The 22,176-nt window shown below is 42.9% G+C and overlaps 2 protein-coding genes, 1 long non-coding RNA gene and 4 other non-coding genes across 7 annotated transcripts; 5 read left to right on the forward strand and 2 right to left on the reverse strand.

The window, feature by feature from the left end:
* Positions 1-2,084: 2,084 nt before the first annotated feature.
* Positions 2,085-4,363, reverse strand: rab42a (RAB42, member RAS oncogene family a). Its single transcript, XM_071899083.2, has 2 exons — positions 4,143-4,363; positions 2,085-2,526 (listed from the first exon to the last, which is right to left on the reverse strand). The coding sequence occupies exons 1-2, from the start codon at positions 4,355-4,357 to the stop codon at positions 2,085-2,087; spliced, it is 657 nt and encodes a 218-aa protein (XP_071755184.1). The 5' UTR covers positions 4,358-4,363.
* Positions 4,364-5,359: 996 nt separating this feature from the next.
* Positions 5,360-7,966, forward strand: LOC144542890 (uncharacterized). The gene is made up of 6 exons (XR_013507494.1): positions 5,360-5,413; positions 6,229-6,291; positions 6,576-6,636; positions 6,828-6,887; positions 7,206-7,280; positions 7,455-7,966. It is a non-coding gene; the product is annotated as an uncharacterized LOC144542890 (long non-coding RNA).
* LOC139911532 (small nucleolar RNA SNORA16B/SNORA16A family) lies at positions 6,334-6,471 on the forward strand. Its single transcript, XR_011784618.1, has one exon. It is a non-coding gene; the product is annotated as a small nucleolar RNA SNORA16B/SNORA16A family (small nucleolar RNA).
* On the forward strand, positions 6,671-6,756 carry LOC139911531 (small nucleolar RNA SNORD103/SNORD85). Its single transcript, XR_011784617.1, has one exon. It is a non-coding gene; the product is annotated as a small nucleolar RNA SNORD103/SNORD85 (small nucleolar RNA).
* On the forward strand, positions 6,991-7,122 carry LOC139911533 (small nucleolar RNA SNORA44). The gene has a single exon (XR_011784619.1). It is a non-coding gene; the product is annotated as a small nucleolar RNA SNORA44 (small nucleolar RNA).
* On the forward strand, positions 7,320-7,394 carry LOC139911535 (small nucleolar RNA SNORD99). The gene has a single exon (XR_011784621.1). It is a non-coding gene; the product is annotated as a small nucleolar RNA SNORD99 (small nucleolar RNA).
* An 894-nt stretch (positions 7,967-8,860) lies between the features above and the next one.
* ctps1a (CTP synthase 1a) lies at positions 8,861-16,902 on the reverse strand. The gene is made up of 19 exons (XM_071899078.2): positions 16,745-16,902; positions 15,116-15,297; positions 14,838-15,008; positions 14,617-14,717; positions 14,321-14,437; positions 13,113-13,196; positions 12,603-12,683; positions 12,355-12,506; positions 11,729-11,861; positions 11,460-11,548; positions 11,255-11,349; positions 11,015-11,077; positions 10,788-10,831; positions 10,601-10,697; positions 10,454-10,509; positions 10,255-10,351; positions 9,484-9,628; positions 9,276-9,372; positions 8,861-9,137 (listed from the first exon to the last, which is right to left on the reverse strand). Exons 2-18 carry the CDS (start codon positions 15,282-15,284, stop codon positions 9,288-9,290), a joined length of 1,779 nt encoding a protein of 592 aa, XP_071755179.1. The 5' UTR covers positions 15,285-15,297; positions 16,745-16,902; the 3' UTR covers positions 8,861-9,137; positions 9,276-9,287.
* Between the last annotated feature and the right edge of the window lie 5,274 nt (positions 16,903-22,176).

Below are 22,176 nucleotides of genomic sequence, written 5' to 3' on the forward strand. Positions count from 1 at the left end.
TGGGTCAGCCGAACTCGTAAAGTAAAAGCTGCAGAATGCATAATCTCTGTCCCACCGTGTGCAGTGGGGGGTTGTTTTGGTGAGATGCTGGTGGGTGAAAGGTGAGTGAATGGGGGGTGAGGTGAGTTCCCAGGTAAAGTGTGCTGTAGTCTACTGTATAGTGACTTGACAGCTATGCGACACTGAACTTCTGTTACAAATAACAGCTGGGTTCAGGGGTTCAAACAGGCAAATCAAAGATGGCCTATATATCTATACCAGAATTGTCAATTCAAATCAATGGCATTTCTACATTTGGAAGCCATGTGTACATGTGATGTGTGATGTCACTTTCTATAGATTACAACAGGTTGTGACATCATATGGCACCAAAGATCAGCCAATAGCAGATGGCAATTTCAGTAGCATGCTTTTTATTATTAGATTGTATTATTAGATTAGACTCTTTAAAGATGGTATTACTGCTACGTTCCATTCAAAGTCGGAAGTCAGTGATTCCAAGTTGGTAGACCATGAGATTTAATTTCTTTGCCAAACATAAAATTCTGTTCCCCATGCAGCAGCTAATACTATGTCAATGATATTTGGCAACCGTAGCTAGCTAGTTAGCATAGCATTTTAGCAACCGCAAGTGCTTACATTTTAAATGTATATGTTTAACTGTTTATCACGTAGTTGTTTTGATAGATTTAAGGTCATGCATTGCTGTGTATTTTGAAGATTATAAACCTGTGAAAAGTAATGTTGTGTATGTCACCATGTTAGCGTGACGTCAGAAAACTGCATCTTGGGTTGAGAAATGCGGGTTTCCTACTTGGAATTCTGACTTAAAGGGCTATTCCATTGCATTTTTTCTAGTAAGAAGTTGGAATTTCCAACATTCTGACATTTCTGGAAAGCAGCATAAACCCACAAAAGCTGCACACACATCCATGCCAATGGACTTGAGGAGTTGGCATCAAACATTAGCTCTAGTCTGAAAGGAATATTATTTGTGGCAAATGAGCTTTGAAAGAGAGAGCCAGCTGTTAGGCTGAGCTACAAGGAGCAGCAGGCGGTGCTGTGATCACTTCAAACCCAAACTTCCTTTTGTTCTCAAATATATTTGTACTCATGCCAAAAAAAGTCAGTGAAGGTCTGATGGCTGAGAAATGAACTGTCTCTGATACACTTGATCTCTTGTTCCTGTTACGGATGAGACATCCAGTGCTATAATACAAATACCTAAATGGGACTAGCTACCTTAATTACAATGGTCTATCTTTAGGTATACACCTTAACTAAAAATAATAGATATATTTCTTTTACAAAAACATTACTCATCTATTCACAAAATGATCGAAAGTTTAAGTCATTTTGGCATAAGTGCACATACAGATTACAGTAGCGGGAGGAGCACATTGATTTACTATCATGGTGACACATATAGTGTATAGAGTGCACTGTGTCTGTGCACACTGTCAATTAAATATCTTTCAGTGACCTTTTAGATTGGAATTCAATAGATTTGACTATCCTATACATTATGTACAGTCACAAAAGATTGCAGGCAAAGCATCGCACAAACTAAGCTTGACAGGTAGAAACCCACAATGGTGCCCTATGAAATGGAAGTGATGCCAGACCACAGCAATGTGTTGCCCACGAGTCTATCTGGGCCTTCTTAGTACTCAGTCAGTAGTCCAATAACTCTGGGTGTGAAAAGGAGTATTGGCTACCCTCTAAGCCCCAAGGCCTGATCCCCTTTGCAACATGCCTTTCTGTGTCTTCTGAACCCAACTCGGCCCAAAGCAGCTCGGCCGATGCTACACTGCAAGGATTTTAGTATGCACAACAGGCAGAGAGGCTCATAGGGTACACATCAGGATGTACGCCCCATCAGAAGAGTTCCCAGTTCTCAGTAGAGCCGACACAGAGAGGGCAGGCTACACGACGCACAAGGTGAAGGCGGGTGACGGATGGCGGTATCACAGGGCACGGGGCCTCGTTTCGGACGGTGACGCGGGTTTCAATGGGACATCTGTGAGACGAGGTGAGCTGTTTGCGGGACGGTGTCGGACGCGCGGACGAGGGGCCGGGCTCAGTCAGCAGTGGCAGCCCTTCTCGGCGGAGGCGGCGGCCACCTCCTCCTCCTCGTCGGCCGGGTAGAGGACCTTGGCGGTGAGGCCGCTCTTCACGCCGTCCCAGCCGTCCCGGGTGACAATCTCGCCCATCTTCATCAGCTCATAGATGTCCCTGGTCAGCAGCTCGAAGGCCCGGTCCACGTTGCTGTTGCACTTGGCCGAGGTCTCCACGTAGCGGATGCCCAGCTCGGCCGCCAGCTGCTCCGCCTCGTCCCGGGTCACCTTGCGGTCCTTGTTCAGGTCGCTCTTGTGCCCGATGAGGATGTAGACCATGTGGTGGGGCAGGATGTGCTCGCTCACCTCCTTGTGCCACTCCCTCACGTGTTCAAAGGTCTTGCGGTTGGTCAGATCGAACACCAGCAGCCCGCCCACAGAGTTACGGTAATATGAGGTTGTGATGGACCTGTTGGGTAGACAGATTCATGACAGGTTAGTAATTTCCAACTAAATCACCTTGGACGATAAACTTTGATGAACACACCACCACCATTCATAAACGCCACCAAGCAGAGGCTTTCTACCAATAAGATCATTGGACTGTCCACTCTCAACCTCTCAGACCTCACACGGGTAAAGCCCTCACTATAGCACATGACCCTCAACCCATGTTTCCTCTCCTCCAGCTGCAGACGACCCTCTTCACAATGACCCTCAACACACTGCCTCAATAACATCATGGACTACTTTTGACAAAAAATGTCTTTGTATATCTCTATTGCCAATACGTCTATGTGTCTGGAGTTGCTGTTCTCTATTGATGTTCATATTCCTGTCCTTTAGTGTTTACATGAGCAGGCTGTAAAAACAAATTAGATAAATACAATAAAGTCACTTAAAACCAGGGGCAGACTTAGTAATTTAGGGGCCCTAGACAAAGGCAAGCATGGGGCCCCCTGAATCTCAACTCCCTTGCTTTTGAATCCATCCTTTCTGCATATAAACGTGGGTAGCTTTGCTTATTTTATTTTTTACTTCTCTCTCAGCTACTGATGCAGTAGCAAGGAAAATTAGCTTAAAGTCAAGTGGCAAAATCACACTAGAAGTGGAATAGCCCGCTATAACATGACTGAGTAGAGGGGGTGACCATGAGTCAAGATTGGAGTAATTTATTGTAACAAAAATGGGATGTTTTTCAATGAATACATTTCTTCAAATTGAAAAATAGTCCTCTGGCTGCCGGGGCCCAAGGCAGTACCTACCTTTGCCTAATGGTAAAACCGCCCCTGCTTAGATCCAATTCACTAATAGACATGGCAAGCATCGCATGGATACACAGAGCATACATGTACCCATGAGTGCACACTGTGGTTTGAATGGCATCCCTGCACTCATAAAACATAAAGCCTTGATGATTGTTTTCACAAACACTTGTTATGCAGTTACATCCAGACCTGTTGAAACAGACGTGGAAGACTAATGCTTGAAGAAAAAACAATCTTAGAAGCGTGGGGCTTCAAAAGGAAAAGCAGATCTAACAGCAGATCCACTTCTCCAGACAGGGAAGCGCTTTAAACGAATTCATCTGTGACAACAGGGGCATGAAACAGAACAACCACTGAGGGATGAAGGAGGACACAAGCAACAGGGATACTGAATGCGAAAAAAAAGGATCTGTAATTGTCATCCCTGTGTTGTGACTGTACAGTAGGATAGGCTTATCCCAGGGAATAAAACGAGGTTGACCATCATCCGTGAATGAATGCAATGATGATGCGCCCCGATTTGGAGTCTTTTCATACTAGGCCAGGCCAGAAATGTAGATGTAGGCCTGTCCATGTTATCTTGACTCATTTCCCCCACTGTCTACACACAGTACATTATTATTCGCATTGCAGCCGGAGAAGAAATAGGCCTACCCTGTGTTTTATTTACAGCCGTTAATTTGAAAATAACAGTCAAATACGGCTGCCAAACCAACAAGGCCTCTCCATTATTTAACGACCAGGCTAGTCGGTGAGGAATCATCAATACATTTATTTTAGTGACAGAGCTATTTAAGGTTTATTTTCCCATTCTCACCTGAATCGCTCCTGTCCGGCCGTGTCCCAGAGCTGCAGCTTGATTTTCACGCCTGGCTCGATGTCAAGCGAACGGGCATAAAAATCTACACCGACCGTCGGATCCGCCACATCGCTGTATATCCCGTCTGTGAAGCGCTTCAGCAGCGACGATTTTCCCACCGTCGAATCCCCGAGCAAGATGATTCTGAACTGGTATTGCCACAAAATATCCATGGCATGACTAGAGGGAGCTCCGGTATGGTGTATGTGAAACAAAGCCCCGCATGCACCGTGTTTACATGAAGCCCCTGCCCCGCTGTCTGTCTCTGCCCGCTGCTGCTGCCTTGCCTTCTGCTCAGGAAGAGACAGGGAGGCGAACCGGAGCGATACGCTGACTGACTGACTGCTGCAATCATGTGATAGATTTACCTATGCTCTACTACACGGGATGTTAAAACTATAAACCTGCAGCAATGAATGGGGCAATTGTATGTTATGAGAGAGAGAGAGAGAGAGAGAGAGAGAGAGAGAGAGAGAGAGAGAGAGAGAGAGAGAGATAAGCCTTATTGGGATTTTAAACTGCCCCCCTTAAGAAAACAGGAATTCAGCCCATATAAGCTGTAACTTACAGATAAGTCCACTGATTAGTTATTGCAATTGAAATGGGCTGTCAAAATTGATCCGAAATCCATTCAGGCAGGCCTATGCATGTAGGAAGGGTTTTTTCTTTCGACACTGTGTGAAATTCTAGCCATGGCTTCTTGCATGCTTAGTAAATTGGCGTCAAGGCCATAGTAGAGCAATATCTCACAGCTATATTTTATTTTTAGTGTGACAGTCTGCAATGCTGTTATCTCAGAGATATAACCGACGGGTCAATAGTTATAAGCAGGCTGCTGTCCGTGGTTCTGAAGTAGGTTTAAGAGACGTTAGTAGAAAAAATGTCGTTTCAGTTTCAACTATTTCTTCCCTCTGGATGAAATATTTCTTTCTCCCTTTCAATCTCAGGCTCGCTCTTTGTCTTTGCAAAATAGTGGATTATGTAAAATGTTGATATCTCTGTTTGTATTTGTCTTAATGTCTGTCTCTGAAGTGACAAAAAGCCACAAGCCTGCCTAAAAGGCACATGGAACTACAAATCCCATCATGCAAGTCGTCCATGTGACCTATAGGGGCCAATCAGAAGGCTGCTGGACGACGCTGGTGTATATAACCGCACAGGACCCACTTTTCCGCCTCTTCGTCTTCCAGTCAGCCATGAGAAGTTAGCTGGACCAAGCTACAATATCGGTAAGGCTTCATCTACTATTTGAAAAAATGTAGTTATAAGCGGAAGTGTCTTGTTTTCTGGCATAGAAGCTACTTAAACATGAATGTGAACATTGCTAGAGTAAGCTTTAGCGTTAATGTGTTACTTAAGATTGAAGTTGGCTAGCGTTAACGTTGAGTCATTTGGTTGGTCCAGAGAACGCAAAATGCGGTACTAAAGCATGAAACGCAAAGCATATGTTTTCCCAAATTCAGACCAAGTAAACTGCTGGGTTTTTGAATGGAAGGCGAGACCTATCGAGGCTACATTACTTGGTAGCTTAATGCGCGTGAACCACGTGGCTTGGTCCTTATAAAACCTTATCCCTTCAAATGCTCACATTAACACAATGTATATCACATCAACAAAACAACTTTTTAATTTACGGGCGGTAGTTGTGTGCCGAGAAAGTGGCTGGTATCTGTAACTCCTTAGCAACGTGTATTAAGTTGAGTACGAGGCCTGTGCTAAAGCTGTTAGCCACGCAATTTCTTCCCGAAGCCATCATAGATCAGATGCCTTCACGTGCACCTCGTAAGCTCGTACTTTCGAGTTTGGGCTTGGTAGATAGAGTTGTGGCGCATTAAGTGCTTTTAATCTTAATTTATTAATGTACCCTGTGACATAAGTAGCTCGGTAGCCGTTTAATGACTGACATTTCCAGTCATATTTACCACTTTGCTGAGTACATGTGCACTGAACTGGTAATAAAAATGTATGCAGCACTTAGGGCGCAAGACCTTGCACTTAAGACCGTGTGGGTTTGTTTTATTTTTATTTTTTTGTCTCTCTCCAGGTTCAACCAGTAATCTGAGAGGGATGTCTATCCTTTTGCCATGGACACTGGTGCAGAAAGCAGGCAAGTCACCCACAGTACTTCATGCTGGATAGCTGCCATTTCACAGGCTCCTATCGAAGCCGTTCATGCTCTTCTGTAGCAGTGGGCGGTCAACAGGATGCCGAGATGAACACTTTCACCGACGGTCGCTGTTCAGTTCTAAAGTAACTGTTTTCAGCAACATTTTGGGGAAGGACACTCAGGACTGAAAGTTTATAGGATCACGATTAATCAACCATACTGATCAATAAGACAAGCTAACTATCCGATGTACTTGACTAAACATTTTCTCCATCTCTCTGCAGGTGTTGGTTAACGTTGAAGATGGAGGAGAAAAACCAGTAAAAATGAGCACATCAAGCGCAGGTAATTACTTTTTCTACAACTTGGATCCAACAATCCTGGCTGTGATGACACACTTGCCCTCACTGAGAGATCGGTCTCGATAATGAGAACACCTTAGTACTCATATTTTTCTGAGCCACACTTGATTTAAAATTAAGCTGTGAAGATGTCATTTGCAGATTTAAAAAATGTACAAACTGTGCTCCCTATAGGTGATCCTCGTGCATGACCAAGGACTAACGCTGAATGAGGACGGTTTCCTGTATGTTGAGGTAAGTCTGAGTCTTGCCTTTCTCTTAACAGATGTTTAAGTTGTGTAATCTAGATTTTTCTCTCCATCTTCTGAAATATAAAAGTGCTTTTGAGTCCAAATGGCAGCATGCTATCCTAAGGACCTGGGCTCTGTTTGTAGCCCAAGGTTCTCCAAATGCATGCAAGAAAAAGGGGCAGTCTTTGACTGTTGTGGCCCCTCTTTGCCATTTGCAGCCACTCAACTGTCCTACAATTGCATAGATTGAACAGAGCAATAACCTTATGCAATTACCACTTGGCACTGGTGTTTCATATTTCTAATGGGATTTATCCCACAGGCATCGATCTGCAGATGCACTACCATTCCAATGTCCTGGGACCCAATGGTGCACCCTCCTCTGGTCATTTTTAAGGTATGCAACATGCCATAATTATCATTCTTTCACCTTGTTTCTGATCCATGATGAGTACTTATTTACAATGTGGACTGTTGGATGAAGCTTGCGGATATGGGACTGAGATCAGCTGTTCCCTAATGTGTTTTTAGAAGGTCCTTGAACTGCACTAAATGGCGTTCTCCTTCTCAGGTCCAGCAACAGTCTTGCTGAGGAGCCCAAGCAAGTGGAGCGCTAACACCGGCCAGTGTCTGGGTTCCTGTGGGTGAACAGCCGCAGCATGGCCGTCCGGAAAGTTGCACCATTTGAATGCTTGTGATTTAGAAAAGATTCACTTGAGTTTTTAGCCCCAAGACAGCAGGGCTCTAAGGATTGCAGTGTCGGTCGCTGTTCACCACTTTATGGTCATGTGGGTAAAGTGTCTCAGGGAGTTAGATTGCAGGCTCTCAATGGGGAAACCGTTTATTCCCAGCAGGGACCCTTCAACAAAATTCAGTGTTGCAGGGTAACTGCTAAACATGAGGGTTTCTGTATTCTGCATTCAAGTTTTGTACAGTTGGAGTAAATTGTGGTGTTGAGCTTACACATTTTTCATGTCACTCATATTGATGCCTAAAGTCAAAATGTAAATGGCTGATTGTATGTTACATCTCTCTAGCAAAAACCATCTGACATTTATAAAATAAAGCTTTATTGACACTCAACTTGTATCTGTTTCAAATTGTGTTCATTTCAAGTCTGAATAGCTTCTGACTATATTGAGTATTAGCCCTTACACTTCAGAGGAAACTTGACAATAACTGGTGTTGAAATCCCTTTATTTGAATTTTGCAAAATTAAGGTTTACATATTTCATACTTGATAGGAAAATGAAAGACACATAACCCTTAGAACTGCTGCAGGAGTAAACTCGATAATGTAGCAGTCACCATTTACAATGACATAAGGCAAATTCTACTTGTAGAAGTGGGTATGAATTTAATACAGTAGTGTACCTGTACACCAAGCAGCTGTCACAATGCATAGTAATTCCTGACCCCGCCCCATAGTGTAGGCAGATTTCAGCACACAAGACAAACCATTCTGTAACTTAAAGGATAACTTTGGTATTTTTCAACCTGGACCCTATTTCCCCATCTTTGTGTGTTTAAGTGACTAAAGGGGACAACAATTTTTGATTTTTGGTCCAGTATTGAGCGAGATCGCATCGCCGGCAGCCGCGAAACGGGCTGCAATGTAATCCGACGGGGCAAATCGCACCGTCAATGTACGTCCACTAAAAGTGCTTGTTTTTGCCACTGACAGGCTCAGATTGTTATGAGTGTCTGACAACATTATGGATTATTATCGTTTTTCTTTACCTTTCGCTTGATCCGGTCTGTGTGTAACCAAGTCTCACGAGAGTTGAGTTGTTGCAGGAAGTTACACACAGACCGGATCAAGCGAAAGGTAAATATAAACGATAATAATCCATAATGTCAGACACTCATAACAATCTGAGCCTGTCACTGGCAAAAACAAGCACTTTTAGTGGTCGTACATTGACAGTGCGATTTGCCCCGTCGGATTACATTGCAGCTCGTTTCGCGGCTGCCGGCGATGCGATCTCGCTCAATACTGGACCAATTTCAAAAATTGTTGTCCCCATTAGTTACGTAGACACAAAAAGTTGGGAAAATAGGGTCCAGGTTGAAAAATACCGAAGTTACCCTTTAAACTAGTAGTACTTCCCAGGACTACAAAACGACCCGAGTGACAGTTCATTGGCGGCTGCCTGCGGTCACAGGAGCACTGAAGGAAAGTCGTTATTTTATAATAGCATAAAAAAAACTCAACGTTCAACTCTTGTCAGAGATCATCCATAGTCCTCTTCTCCTGCAAGATTGTAGAAACAAATGCATTATTGATAATGACGAGTGGAGAATATCAATATAAAATTCTGCAATACAGCCTACGACCTGAAACATGCTGATATAATACTGTATATATTTGAAGACGGAAGGTTTGCCTCACCTTTTACAGAAGTCATTCCTGTGAGATAGAAGGCAATTTCAAATCCGATATTTCAGAGTCTGGGCTACTGCTGCCACTCCGATCGCTGTAGGTGTCCCTGTGACAGAACATAATGATAAATCTCTGGCCTGATGCCATTCTGCATACTCTTTTTGTGCATGGATGAAATCAATTTGTGCTCTAACATAAAGTGATGCTGCCTGCTTACCGTGGAGACAGGCGGCAGCCCTTCTGTAAGTAGCTCTGCAGCTTCCCGGCGGAGGCCAGCAGCAACCCGAGGTAGGGGGGTGATGGTTTGATGGGGCGAGAGGTGAACTCTGGGTGGTACTGCACCCCAACGAAATATGGATGATCTGACAAGAGAATGTTGGATTAAAAAACACTAAAAATACACAAAAACGTTCTTGGGGCATCCATCCACACTAGGGGTTTTACATACTTGGTTTTATGTAGTAAGTGTTTTTAATATATACACTTTGTATTTGTACACTGTTTTTCTGCAAATTCTATTTCATGCAGAGTGTCTGAGTATCTGATTAAAAAATAAAAAGATATTGGCCAGTTAGTGTGGTCCACCTCTGATATGATGGATATGTTGTAGTTTGATTGATTACATATTTATTGTATGACTGATCAATACTACACTGGTTGTCTATGTGAAGACCGTAACCTGATTTGATACTAATGCAAGATTTTGACTGTATTCCACACAAGTATGCATGAATATGTTATCATCATCCTGAGTTTCAATGGAGAGTTTTAGTGTCCCATGGTCTAAATGCTGTTTCAGAGGCTTTTCCACTCTGACAACAATAACATTTTCGATTAAACATTGAATACTTGTGATTATTTTAGCAAAAATATGGTGATATTTAAAGATATGTCTGCTACTGGCAGCTTCTAATACCAGTATCGACCTTCAAGAAACCACATCGGTAAAACCGTCAGCAAAACTAATTCCCCGCTCCTTCTCACGTACCATCCAGCTCTATGATTTCCATTCTTTCCCCCTCCACATCGTGACCTACGAAGCGGAAGCCCTGGTTTTCGAAGTGACTCGTCAGCTCAGGATTGACCTGGGCGAGGACAGACAAAGCTCAACGAAAAGAATACAAATACTCCTACTGCACTGTCAACATGCTGGTTTACGCTGATGATGCACTGATAAGATAACAAACCTCAAATCGATGTCTGTGCCTTTCATCGACGTATTCTGCGTCTCCGTAAAGCTTGCCTGGAATGCAACACGACCAGGGAAGGATGAGCGAAGGGTGGAGCACATGAAATGGTGTAAAAGTGATCAATTAATAATTCCTTTTACTTACGTAATACACTGGTGTTGCTCTTAAAAATGGTCCGCCTCTTTCCCAGCCTCATCGTCCCGCCCATGTGCCCGGGGTTGTGCTCTGGCATATCGATCACCTGCCAAGGTTAAAATATGAGAATCTTGATATTGATGGACTTTGTCGCTTACGTCACAACTGGATCATTTCTGCATTTTAGAAAGCTTACCACAGGATGCTTTGATTCTGGGTCGAATTCAGTGGAGTTGGCATCTAGGAAAGCGCAAAACAAAGGCAAAGACATGCAGTCAGTTATATTTGTATGCAATCAACAGTCGCTGGTAGGCACTTGTACCAATTGAATGGATCCAAAAGAAATGAGGAAATTCAGAGTTTGAATCAATGGAACACGCAATACGTGCATTGCATTTTGCCACAGGGAAGCATTAATATTACCATTCCAGCCTAGCGTGTCCCTGGCAAATTCGCATACGGCCAACTGCATTCCAAGACACACCCCTGCAGAAACATTAAAGTCAGTGAAACAGTGTAGATAATGACTAATAGATAATAACTGAGATAATAGATAATGCCCGAATTTAAATTTTTGGGTGGACTATTCCTTTAAATAGGCCTGTGTAGTGATATGATGTTAAATATAGTGTGATCATGGATATCATGACACCCATCTTGTACCTAGAAAGGGTTTCTTCTGTTTCCTAGCCCAGTTGATGGCATGGATCTTGCCTTCAGTTCCTCTGACGCCAAACCCTCCCGGAACCAGGATGCCACTATGGATGGAGGAAAACACTTTTTAGATGAAACTGTCCCTTTAACACTTTGACCAGGCTGTTGTTAGACCCCCCCCCCCCCCCCCCAATGGCGAGGGCCGAGTACTCACTCAGCGCTGCAGAGTTTCTGCCATGCCTCGTGGTATTTCACTGGTTCGTCCTGCATAGTGTTAGGCTCCAGATCAGCAGAGTCTATATACTGAGGAAGAGGAAGAGAACAAGTTGAGGTGGGAGGTATGAAGACAGAGGTGCGAGGTTTGCTGCATCTAGTACATCTAGTGTCACTCATATCATTCTACTAGCCAAAAACGAGACATTAATTCAAATGGTGATCACAAGCAGTGTGACGAGCGTGGGTTTAACAATGCTGTGTGCGTACCATGATCTCCAACTTGTGGCTAATGGCGAGGGCCGAGTGCTCCAGGGCCTTAATGACAGAGGCATAGGAGTCGGACAGCTTGGTGTACTTCCCAACCAGCGCGATAGAGCAATGCTCTAGGAGTCTGTCTGACCTGGGAACACACACACACACACACATATTAATATACTATTTAAAAAAGGGGGGGATTGGGGGTGTCTTGAAATTCCAGTGGATGGGGAGCTTAGGAAAATTAGTTTAGAAAGCCAGAAATCACAGCAGCTGGCCAAGTAATCATAATCATATTTTGAAATTTGATTTCCATTTCAGTTTAGTTTCAGTTAGCTAGTTTGGGGTTCATTTTTATTTTATTTCAGTTAGTTTTGGAGGCAGATTTTTAGTTTCCGTCCAGTTTTTTTTTTAATCTTTATTTCAGTTTCCTAAAATGTTTTGTCATGCCTAGATTTAGTTTCGGTTAACTACAATATCCATGAGTCATTGGTATTGACCAATAACCCTATCAACCGCCACGATACTGTATATTATGGTCATTTTGTACTATGGGACAGTCAAAATCTGCTCCCTTTAACATCAGTGTGGTGAATGGAAATCATTTTCACGTCCCCAGGCACCCGGGGCTCGCCTACCTGTCAGACATCTCCTTCCACTTGGTCAGCATCTTCCTGGGCCGGGTCTCTATGGGCATGTTGAGCCGCCGACTGAGGTATCCCACCACCCCCTGGTCCTCCAGCAGCAGCGGGACTCTGTAGATGGACGAGACGTCGTGCACGCAGATGACCTGGGACGAGACAAAATCACTGAGTGTTGAGCGGCTGAGGGACTCGCTGCTCTGCTTCCTTAAAGATGACGCGACTGGTGCGGTTCGGTGACGTACCTGTTCAGGTTCTACGTGGCAGAACATGGAGATCTTTTCCTTGACGGAGTTCTCCAGAGTGGTGGTACAGCGACACATGATCTGGGAAATCGGGTCATCGCAGCAGAATACAGCAAATGGGGGAATATTAAAGGATATTAAAGCTCTACAATGAAGCAAGTGAGGAAATTTTCAACACAATCATTTGCCATGACGGCAAAAACTAGGAAAATAAGGCCCAGGTTGAAAATAACCGGAATTACCCTTTAGACATAAATGACAATTTCAACGTGTCAATAACATATTAATTAGAAACTTATGAATGAAAAGTAGGAAAAAATACTATTTGCAGCATTATGAGGGTGTGCAACAATCATAGCAGATCACAAAGAAAAAATGAAGAAAGAAAAATATGCACTAAATACATTTAATGCATTATGAAATAAGTGAAAAGGTCACAGTCAATAGGGAATACAAACAAACAAGCAGTAAAATAGCATTTATAGATAAGCATGTATTTTAATGACTCACCAGATCGGGGGACAACCCCAGTCCTCTCAGCTCTCTGACACTGTTCTGCGTTGGCTTGGACTTCTGCTCTCCTGTCGCACTGGGCTGCATGTGGCCAAGGAAAAATCAAGCACATTAAAGTGACTGTATAGAGCCTGCTAACCTACTGTCCATGCATCTGCAACATCTAACTTACGAGACAAATAGACAATAAAATTCCCTTAGAATGAAAAAATTCAGCTGCCCCTGCAGAGTCATGCATGCAATCCTGTAACCCTGCAGCTGAAACGCATTTGTTTTTATTGACTATTATTGTAGCAAAACGCCTGAGAAATTGCATGTTGGAATTTACACTCAGACAATATTCAGTTCTAAATTTGAATTCACAGAAGAGATTTACAAATGTGCAATTCAATATCTGAGTGAATGGAATAGAAGCTTACAGCCCTGTGGCAACTGCGTGACCAATCAGAAGAGACGTTTAAAGCAGCTGTATGTTCCTGGCGATCTAAACACATAGTTTTCATCATACAAACCTCAATTTTGTCCAGTTATCCTCCTTATGGTTCCCAGCGAGGTTTGCTTTATCACCTTTAACTAGTTACAAGACACTTATATTGGATTTGGTTAGTTAACAATTGGCAGGCTACCAGACCGATGTGTCCCGTTCTCTTGCCAATGTTAATGTTGCCTCATTTATCAGCAAACGATACACACATTGTAGATGTAGCGCACCACTTAAAACCGTTTAGGTGTCTCCTTGCAGGTCTGCAAATCACTTTGGCTACAAGTGTTCTGGAGCATTTGCTGCAAAAGTGATTTTCAGACCTATGTGGCATCTGAAAGTTACTTTGAGCAAATATATTACAAGTTTGCAGCTTCTATTGCATTCATCTAAATATTGAATAGCACATTTGTAAATCACTTTAGGACACAGATGTATCAATATCTTCTGAGTATAAGTTCCAACATGCAAATTGTCAGGTGTTTTGCTTCAATAACACCTTCATAGGATGGAAGCTCCATCGCAGGCCCACTTTGTGATTTAGGCTGATACGACAGGTGTATTTGTACATAAAAATTTAGCCTACTGCAGCTTTACAGCTTTGTCAATTGTTGTCCAAGAGCAGCTGGATTTTTGCTTTTGCTTCTATTTGATTCATGCACCATGTAAGAGCTACAAGGCCCTTAGATGAGCACAGGGAGGCCTGAAGCTTTTGGTGTCTTACCTGTGGTATGAGGCTGACGTGAATGTTACAGAAGTTCTCTCGCTTCACCTTAAACTGGAATTGCCTGAAGGCCTCGATGAAAGGCATGCTCTCGATGTCTCCGACTGTGCCTCCTAACTGTGAACAGGCACAAAGTCATAAACATTAACAGAGTAACAATAATGATATTGAATACACAAGACGGCATGGATTCTGTGCCATATATGTCAGTCGTTCTTAGAAAACGGCATGTGATGAGACTCCCAAGAGTTATTCTGTACCCACTGAGTTACACAGGACCACCTTCATAGTCTCACCTCTATTACGCAGACTTGAGGTTCTACATCATCGTCATCGACGGGTATTCTGGCCTGTTTCACCACCCATTCCTGGATGGCATCTGTAATATGTGGCACCACTGGAATGACAAAGGAGACGGAGAAAAACACAAGACGGCTATTAATTCCTCATTCCATTATCTCCATAGGGCGACACCACACCTTCTTCAAAACTGATGGCAGCAGCAGCAGTAGTTTACCTTGCACTGTCTTGCCCAGGTAGTCTCCCCTCCTCTCCTTGTTGATGACCGACTGATAGATCTTGCCGGTGGTCAGGTTGTTGTCTCTGGTTAGCCGGATGTCCAGGAAGCGTTCGTAGTTCCCCAGATCCAGGTCCACCTCGCCCCCGTCGTCCAGCACAAACACTTCACCTGGACGGGCAAATGCAACGCAAACGTTACACATACAGGACATGCAACTGTCTAATGTGGCAAACAATGATCATTTCTGATGATACAGAGACAATCCCTTGACGTACCGTGCTCATAGGGTGAAAACGTGCCAGCGTCTATATTGATGTATGGGTCAATCTTGATGGCAGTCACATGCAAGCCGCATGACTTGAGGATAGTGCCCACACTGCTTGCAATGATGCCTTTGCCGATGCCTGAGATGACTCCTCCAGTAACCAGGATGTACTTCATCATAGTGCTCTGGTATGTAGAGACAGAAAGGTTAGGGTTAGTAACACCAATAGGACTGAGGTTATGATGAGCCCTCCTCAATGTTCCTACAGTCCAGTGTCTGAACTGCACAGAGAAATACTGATGGAGTGATCATTTCAGCAGCTTACTTGACTCTTATCTAATAGTAATTTAGGCAACTATTAGAAAGAAACAATTCAGATTGGGCTTTAGTTGACAATCAGGGCAGGAAATTTAATTTTTTCATTCAGCAACAAAGTGACTGACGGGTTTTAAAATTCAGCCAGTTTCACAATTTTACCAACCAAATGGTATTTGTCAATGGCTGGTTGTCTGCCAAATAACGCTGGTACATGCTGTTCTCTCGAGAGATGGAGAGAACGGCACGTATGGAGAGAAAGTCACACCAACCCTCATTCAAAAATCTGAACCTTGCTTATCGGCAAAGCCACATAACTGGTAGAACACGACTTACGAGAGTTTACGAATCGTTAGGGTCCTCTGACATATTCGGCATATAGAAAACTCAACAAGCAGAATTTTTTTCCAATACATTTTAACTTTTAGAAATGCTTCTCGCCGCTCGTTGCCGACATCCGCGGTGTATTTAGGGTCTTAGAACATAGTCGGGAAAAGGGCCAACTGATTCTAAAAGTTACATTTTTATTGGCAAAAGTGCAGCCTAGAGTATTGGTTTATGCCGAATTGAAGAATGGCTCCCAATCATTCAGTCAAAATTTACCAACATCTGTCTAGTGGAAAGTGTTTTCTATCATTTACAAAACACACCGGTTTCACATGGAGGCATGGTGCATTTGGAGCGCTCGTTTAACAAGACAACATAGGCCGACTGAGGGGAAATTCCTAATTCAGTTAAGACCCCACGCGTTAGCATACCGCCCGTCCAGGTTACCACAGGCTATAAAGTAAGCGAGACCAAAGTAATGCCGCCGGCGCGGTTACCCTTCAGCTAGCTGTTTGTAACAATGTCACTGTGTGAAAATAATTATACCAAAAGCACAAAATCAAAGCATCTGATATTGTTTGCCGTTCAAAGCGGACAAAACTGCCATGCCATCTTTAAACACAGAGTTACAAGCTCTCTATTTCTAACAGCGGCACCAAGCTAGCTACAGAAGCCCAGAGTAATACCGGAAGTTTGATTTCGCATTCAAAATAACAGCGACATTTTTAAGTATTGGGTGTGCCAAACAACAAATGTTGTATCGAAATGGTCACGGTAATTACTGGAATGTTAATGTAACGAAACCATTGTTGAAAAATTAGACACGAATTACACTACATTCATTGTATACGATGCATGGTATTTCAATAAGGGTTTTATTTTGGAAAAACATAACCGGAAGTGCAGTTGCTTTATTCTGGCTAACTTGACATTCTGCAATTTGGGCTAGGTAGCTAGCTAGCAGCCTCTCTGTGTACAGCATCAAATTTAAACTCACCAAAATATCCCTTTCCAAAGCTGCTTCTCACAGCAGATTGTCAATGACGAAAACTGTTGACAAGATATTTTACAAGCGATTAAACTTCGGTTCAAATACTCTTGCTACTGTGCTCTCCTAACATCCAGCCATCCACGCATTCCCCCTACACGTGTATGGACCACAACTCACTTCTGGTTGCACGACATCATTCATTACAATTTACACATACGCAAAACACTACGCTACCTTCAGGTACTCCTCGTAAACTGTAACCTCAGGATGCTGCATTCATGTTTAATGGAACAACCATCGGAACGACTTGACAGTTCAAAGCGACGACTTAAACGCTGGCTTACACAATACAACTTTGATATGATGAAATGATGATAAAAGCCCAATTCACGATTTTCAATACAGAACTCCAACACCATGTAAAGCCAGCCTGTTTTCATGTGTTCAAATTTTAAGCTGTCAAGACGCCATGATCAAAGGTTTCTGTAGGTTGCTCCTGAATAAATGTTGAACTGTTTAACCACAGTGATACATCTGACAAACAAACATTGCTATGCCAACGACAAATCCACGAAGTAATTGTGTCCTTCCATGGCATTTTAAGAGTTGTGATCACAAAATGGTTTATGCAATGAAAGTCAGGAAGTCAGAAAAATCAGGGTCCATCGCCAAACCCCAAGTTCCTAGGAAGAATTTACCATCTTAAAGCTGGGTGAACAGTATTTTCTAGTAGTATTTACCATCTGAAAGCTGTGATGAATGTTCTTCAAGTAGGAAACTTGAATCTACCATCTTTCCCATATGACGCAAATGCAGTCTCATTGCTTTTGGTGTGAAATAATAAAAGAATAAACCCTGTGACAAAAGTCGTTTTTTGCTGGCTGTTGTTTTATTTTCGAAATCAAGCAGCACAGAGCTACTTTGCATTGCACCAGCAGAATGAAGAGGAGAAAATGTACATCAGGCATCTAATTCATTTATTGAATTGATTTATTAGCCAAAACATGCTGTATACATTCAACATGTCTTTACACAGCTTACAGTGTAAGAATGCACAAAAATGCGTGACAACTAAAAGTTGAACATAGTTTGAAAAAAAGAAACATACAACAATTCTAATCATTTACATAAGGTAAGATAAAATGAAACTTTAATAATCCATCTGGGTTGTTACAGCAGCAAAAAGTAACAGCAGAGAAAAATAGATTATAAATAAGAACAGAGAAAATGGGGTGTATTAAACAAAACACAGCCAACAATTTGCATATTAGAACATAATAGAAACATAAGAGTGAAAAACATGAAATATATGAAATTACAGCATATATGCAGGTATACAACAGCATGTATTAATACATGTATGCAGAGTATGCCCAAAAAATGATTGTATTTCCGACAGCACTTGAAGGCAGCAACACAAGAGGTGCGTGCCATTTTTATTACAGCAGGTGGCGCTCTTGCTTTACCTTGGCTTTTACTTGTAGGTTACTGAGTAGACTGAAAAAAAAGAAGAAGAAATAAATATAGCATTTTCTTCATGCATGAAGGCTTTGAGATGGATAAAGAAGAATAACATGATTGTATTAGATGACTTATCAAGTATTTTGCATTGTATCTTTCACATCCTATTGCCAAGTCACAGAGAATAATGTGAAAATTGGTTCATTTCTTTCATTTTCTTTTAAAATTGTCTTTTGACGTTTTTCATTTACATTTTAGGCATCTGGAGCGACTTACTATGAGTGCAACAACAGTATAAGCTGATCCTAGATCACCACCATTACAAGCAACCCATACAAAGGAGTGCAAGTGTCAAGACTATTACTGTGTCTAGAGTGACCATGTAGGACAGTGCTGGGAAACAAACTGAGTGGGCAGAGACACTGAGATGTTTTCCTGCGGGGTTTCAACACACAGGTTCCTCTTTCTGCCCCTAACACAACACAACACAACACTCTCTGCTGCTCTGCTCCATATAATAAATGGCCGTGGTCCAAAGTGGTTAGTTACAATGCACTGTGGAAAGGTCAATGGTCCTGTGATGTGGATGGCAGTATATTATCCTCATTGTGCTCACTGAAATATGAAGTCCAGACAGGGAGCGCTGCAGTCTCCATTATGTCAGTCTGCTACTCCCCGCTCATTCAAATTAGACAACAAGACGTCCACTTGCTGCTGTTTCGATCATCTGCCGTGGGGTTCAATGGGTGCACTGTGTGTGGGTGAGAGCTAGCACTGCAAATTAAAGTAAAAAAAATAGATGGGAGTGAGTGACTGATGGCTGACTCAGAGACAGATAACTGTTTGCGGAGCGGACCGATGCTCCTGTGCAACGCGACGATGCCACTTGTGAGCGTCTCTGGAACACAGCGCTTAATGAGAGAGTTTTAATTCATTTTTGACCGGAGCTCTGATTGAATTAAACTCCCACAGAAGGGCTGGATCCCCTCCTCGCCACAAGCCATTTCCTCCGATTAGAGATGGGAAGAGGAGCAGCAGGCGGAGGGAGAGAGAGAAAGAGAGAGAGAGAGAGAGAGAGAGAGAGAGAGAGAGGCCAGTTGGAAAGGCACAATCTTAGATGGAGCTGACTGTTGTTCTTCCATTCATTTTAAGGCAATATATATGCAATTCCATCTGCTTCTGCTGGTAGTGCTGGTGCAACTTGTGGTCTTCCCAAATGTCCTGTATTGTACATTTTGATAACACAACACAGTGTTTGTTGGGTTTGTGTCGAAACATATTGCATGTCATGTGAAAACCCTTGGAACATCAGTTTTAGTGATTTTTATTTTTAACATCATTTGCGGGATTCCGTGGTTCCTCTATGTGTTGAGAAAATGGGACAACCCCATTTCAAAACCCCATTGGATCAATTCCAAAATGCATGGCGGTCAATCAGGAAACAAGGCTGTGTTTTCGGAGTTCCTGAAAAGCTGACATTTGGGAAATATGAGGATTTCACCCTACAGTGTTAATACGCACAGTGTACATGTTAAAGTCACATCTGTTCCACCATGACTGCAGTTCATGAAAGCTTTCACATTTGCTGTTCTAAACACCTGGTATCTGGTAGCTCTTTCCTTGGAAAAATCCTTGTTTTACATTTCCAGTTTGTTTGGAATAAATTAGAAGCCAAAGTCGACATCATTCCCGCCCGGCTCTGGCTCACTCCTGTTTATTCCAGTACATTGCAGATTACTTGATATATAAGCAAACTACAAACCGTACACTTCCCATTCTGATGTCACAGACCGAAGTGGTATTTATTCCTCGGCCTGATTTCGGTGGAATTCAGTCGATAGGACTTACATCCGTTCGATACAAACAAGGCACAGCGCAGTGGGGAGCTTTCCATGACCCCAGCAGCATTAACTGTGGTGAAAATCACTACAAATCAGGCCATGTTGAAGAGTTTAGTCAATATCAGGGGCGGCTAAGCCAGAGCCAGCATGAGGGAGAAAGTTTACAAAGTCTAGTGTACACTATCACGCACCAGAAAAAGGCACAAAAATCTTGGTACGGGTCAGGGTGGAAAACCCTCTGAAACAGCATTTAGACCATCATGGGACACTAAAACTCTCCATTGAAACACATAGTAATTAAATTTTTTAAGGGTTTCATTGAACATTTCCACCCCTGAAGCTATTGAGTTAAAACATCTCCACCATTTCGGAGATGGGCAACATTGCCTGGCCAAATTCCAATAAAAAATACATATCAGTCTAATATATTGTCAAACGGATACATCAATCTAATCACATTGTCTAATCCATCACATTGCAAGTGTGTGGTTGGAGCCTCATCCCGCTGATCCACCAGGAAACATGCATTTGGGTCTGACTGGGGCTTTAAATCCTAACAACACTGGGGTTAAACCGTGCGCAGGCTCCTTACTGCTGAGGATTGCCTTGACATGCGAGTGTGTGAGCTGTGAAGGGGGATGGGCACATTACTTTGTCTTACACCATGGTGATGATGTCTCTCTCTCTCTCACACTATCCCCTATGCTGCTCCCAGACTCTCTTTAGGATTAGACCATATATGCAGGTTTTCCACTATATGGGGCTGTTATTGGCCTTTTATTAAATATGAGATATCAGCCTGTCATGTCATCAACCTCTGATATGATGGAGGTTCCTCCCTGACCACAGCTAAATAAAAACAGTCTGTAAAAACCGCAATGAAATTTGATTTTCTTTGCCCGTTTTATTTATTAATTTAATTGTTCAGTCATGTTTTTTGCGAATTAATTCTTCATTTAAAGGCAGCAGTGTATTCCAGAGTTTCTCTACCACTGAATAGGTGAGGTGGGTCACCCCGCCTTAAAGGGAAGGTTCAGTGATATTAGAGGCCTCTCCTATTTATCACTAACCATGTCCACCTTTATAACATTCAAATTTTTCTTAAATCAGAGATGTTGTCTCTGAGAAATCAACACCAGTCTCCTGTTAGCATTTGTTAGCAATGCTAGCGCAAGTCAATGGGGTCCCATTCAAGTTCTTTGAACAAGTTCTAGCACATATTCTTGCTATTACTACAGCTATGGAAGTATATGGAATGGCTTGCATGTGATTTTAAGAGTTATGGCTTCATACCCCATTGACTTGTGCTAGCACTGCTAACAAATGATAAGGAGGTGGGTAGGCTATTTCACAGAAATGCAAGCTCTAATGTAAAAACTTTTGGAACATTCTAAGAGCGGGCTTGATTAGTGATTAATAGGGTAGGCTTATAAAATCGCTGAACCTTCCCTTTAAAGAGCTGCCAACCCTTTAAGAATTGCATGATCCTGGATTTCAATGGAGACTTTTAGTGTCCCATGATGGTCTAAATGCTGTTTCACAGGCTTTCCCACCCTGACTTGGGGAAAACACTGAATACGTGTCATTTTTGGCATGACAATGGCCACATTTTAAGACACTGACTATTGGCCTTACGCCTCACGCACATTCTCCATCTGCTAAATGCTACAGGGCGCGCAAGAGCCGTCGAGTGCCTCGGCAGAGATGTAGCCGAGATGTAATTGAGCATGTTTCTATCGCAGAAACATGAACCCACACTGTACAGCGGTGCTGGAGCCGATGTCGTCGTCAGGTTTGGTGCTCGCTCGGGCCCCGCTCCTCCGCCGCCACTTTTATCTCATTTAATTATGCTGAGAGGATGACATTCGAGCAGGGTTTTTTTTTTGTACACGCTGAGATATCGCTCTGTCGTTTGGGAACATCAGCGGGCACGCCATGACCCCCCCGCCATCCCTCCCCTCCCCTTCCCACAGCAATACACAGACTCATCTCTCCATCTTCCCCCTTTCATTCATTGGTTAATTACATTACCCATCTCTCCCCTGGCCTCGGCAGTGTGTGCGGAACAGCTGGGGTTGTTCCTGGAGCACAGATACTGGGAAGCATAAATCAAAAACCCCTCCTGCCGCCATTGAT

Source organism: Centroberyx gerrardi, chromosome 19 (genome assembly GCF_048128805.1).
Source record: "Centroberyx gerrardi isolate f3 chromosome 19, fCenGer3.hap1.cur.20231027, whole genome shotgun sequence".
Taxonomy (NCBI): Eukaryota; Metazoa; Chordata; class Actinopteri; order Beryciformes; family Berycidae; genus Centroberyx; species Centroberyx gerrardi.

What these genes read in the sequence shown, in the direction of transcription:
- rab42a (XM_071899083.2), bottom strand. Translation starts at nt 4,357, where the DNA reads ATGGATATTTTGTGGCAATACCAGTTCAGAATCATCTTGCTCGGGGAT. An exon ending in GCCGGACAGGAGCGATTCAG is followed by an intron (nt 2,527 to 4,142) that starts GTGAGAATGGGA and finishes TCTACCCAACAG; the next exon opens with GTCCATCACAACCTCATATT.
- ctps1a (XM_071899078.2), bottom strand. Translation starts at nt 15,284, where the DNA reads ATGATGAAGTACATCCTGGTTACTGGAGGAGTCATCTCAGGCATCGGC. An exon ending in ACAGAAGAAACCCTTTCTAG is followed by an intron (nt 11,078 to 11,254) that starts GTACAAGATGGG and finishes ATGTTTCTGCAG; the next exon opens with GGGTGTGTCTTGGAATGCAG. An exon ending in CAGAATCAAAGCATCCTGTG is followed by an intron (nt 10,698 to 10,787) that starts GTAAGCTTTCTA and finishes TAACCTTGGCAG; the next exon opens with GTGATCGATATGCCAGAGCA.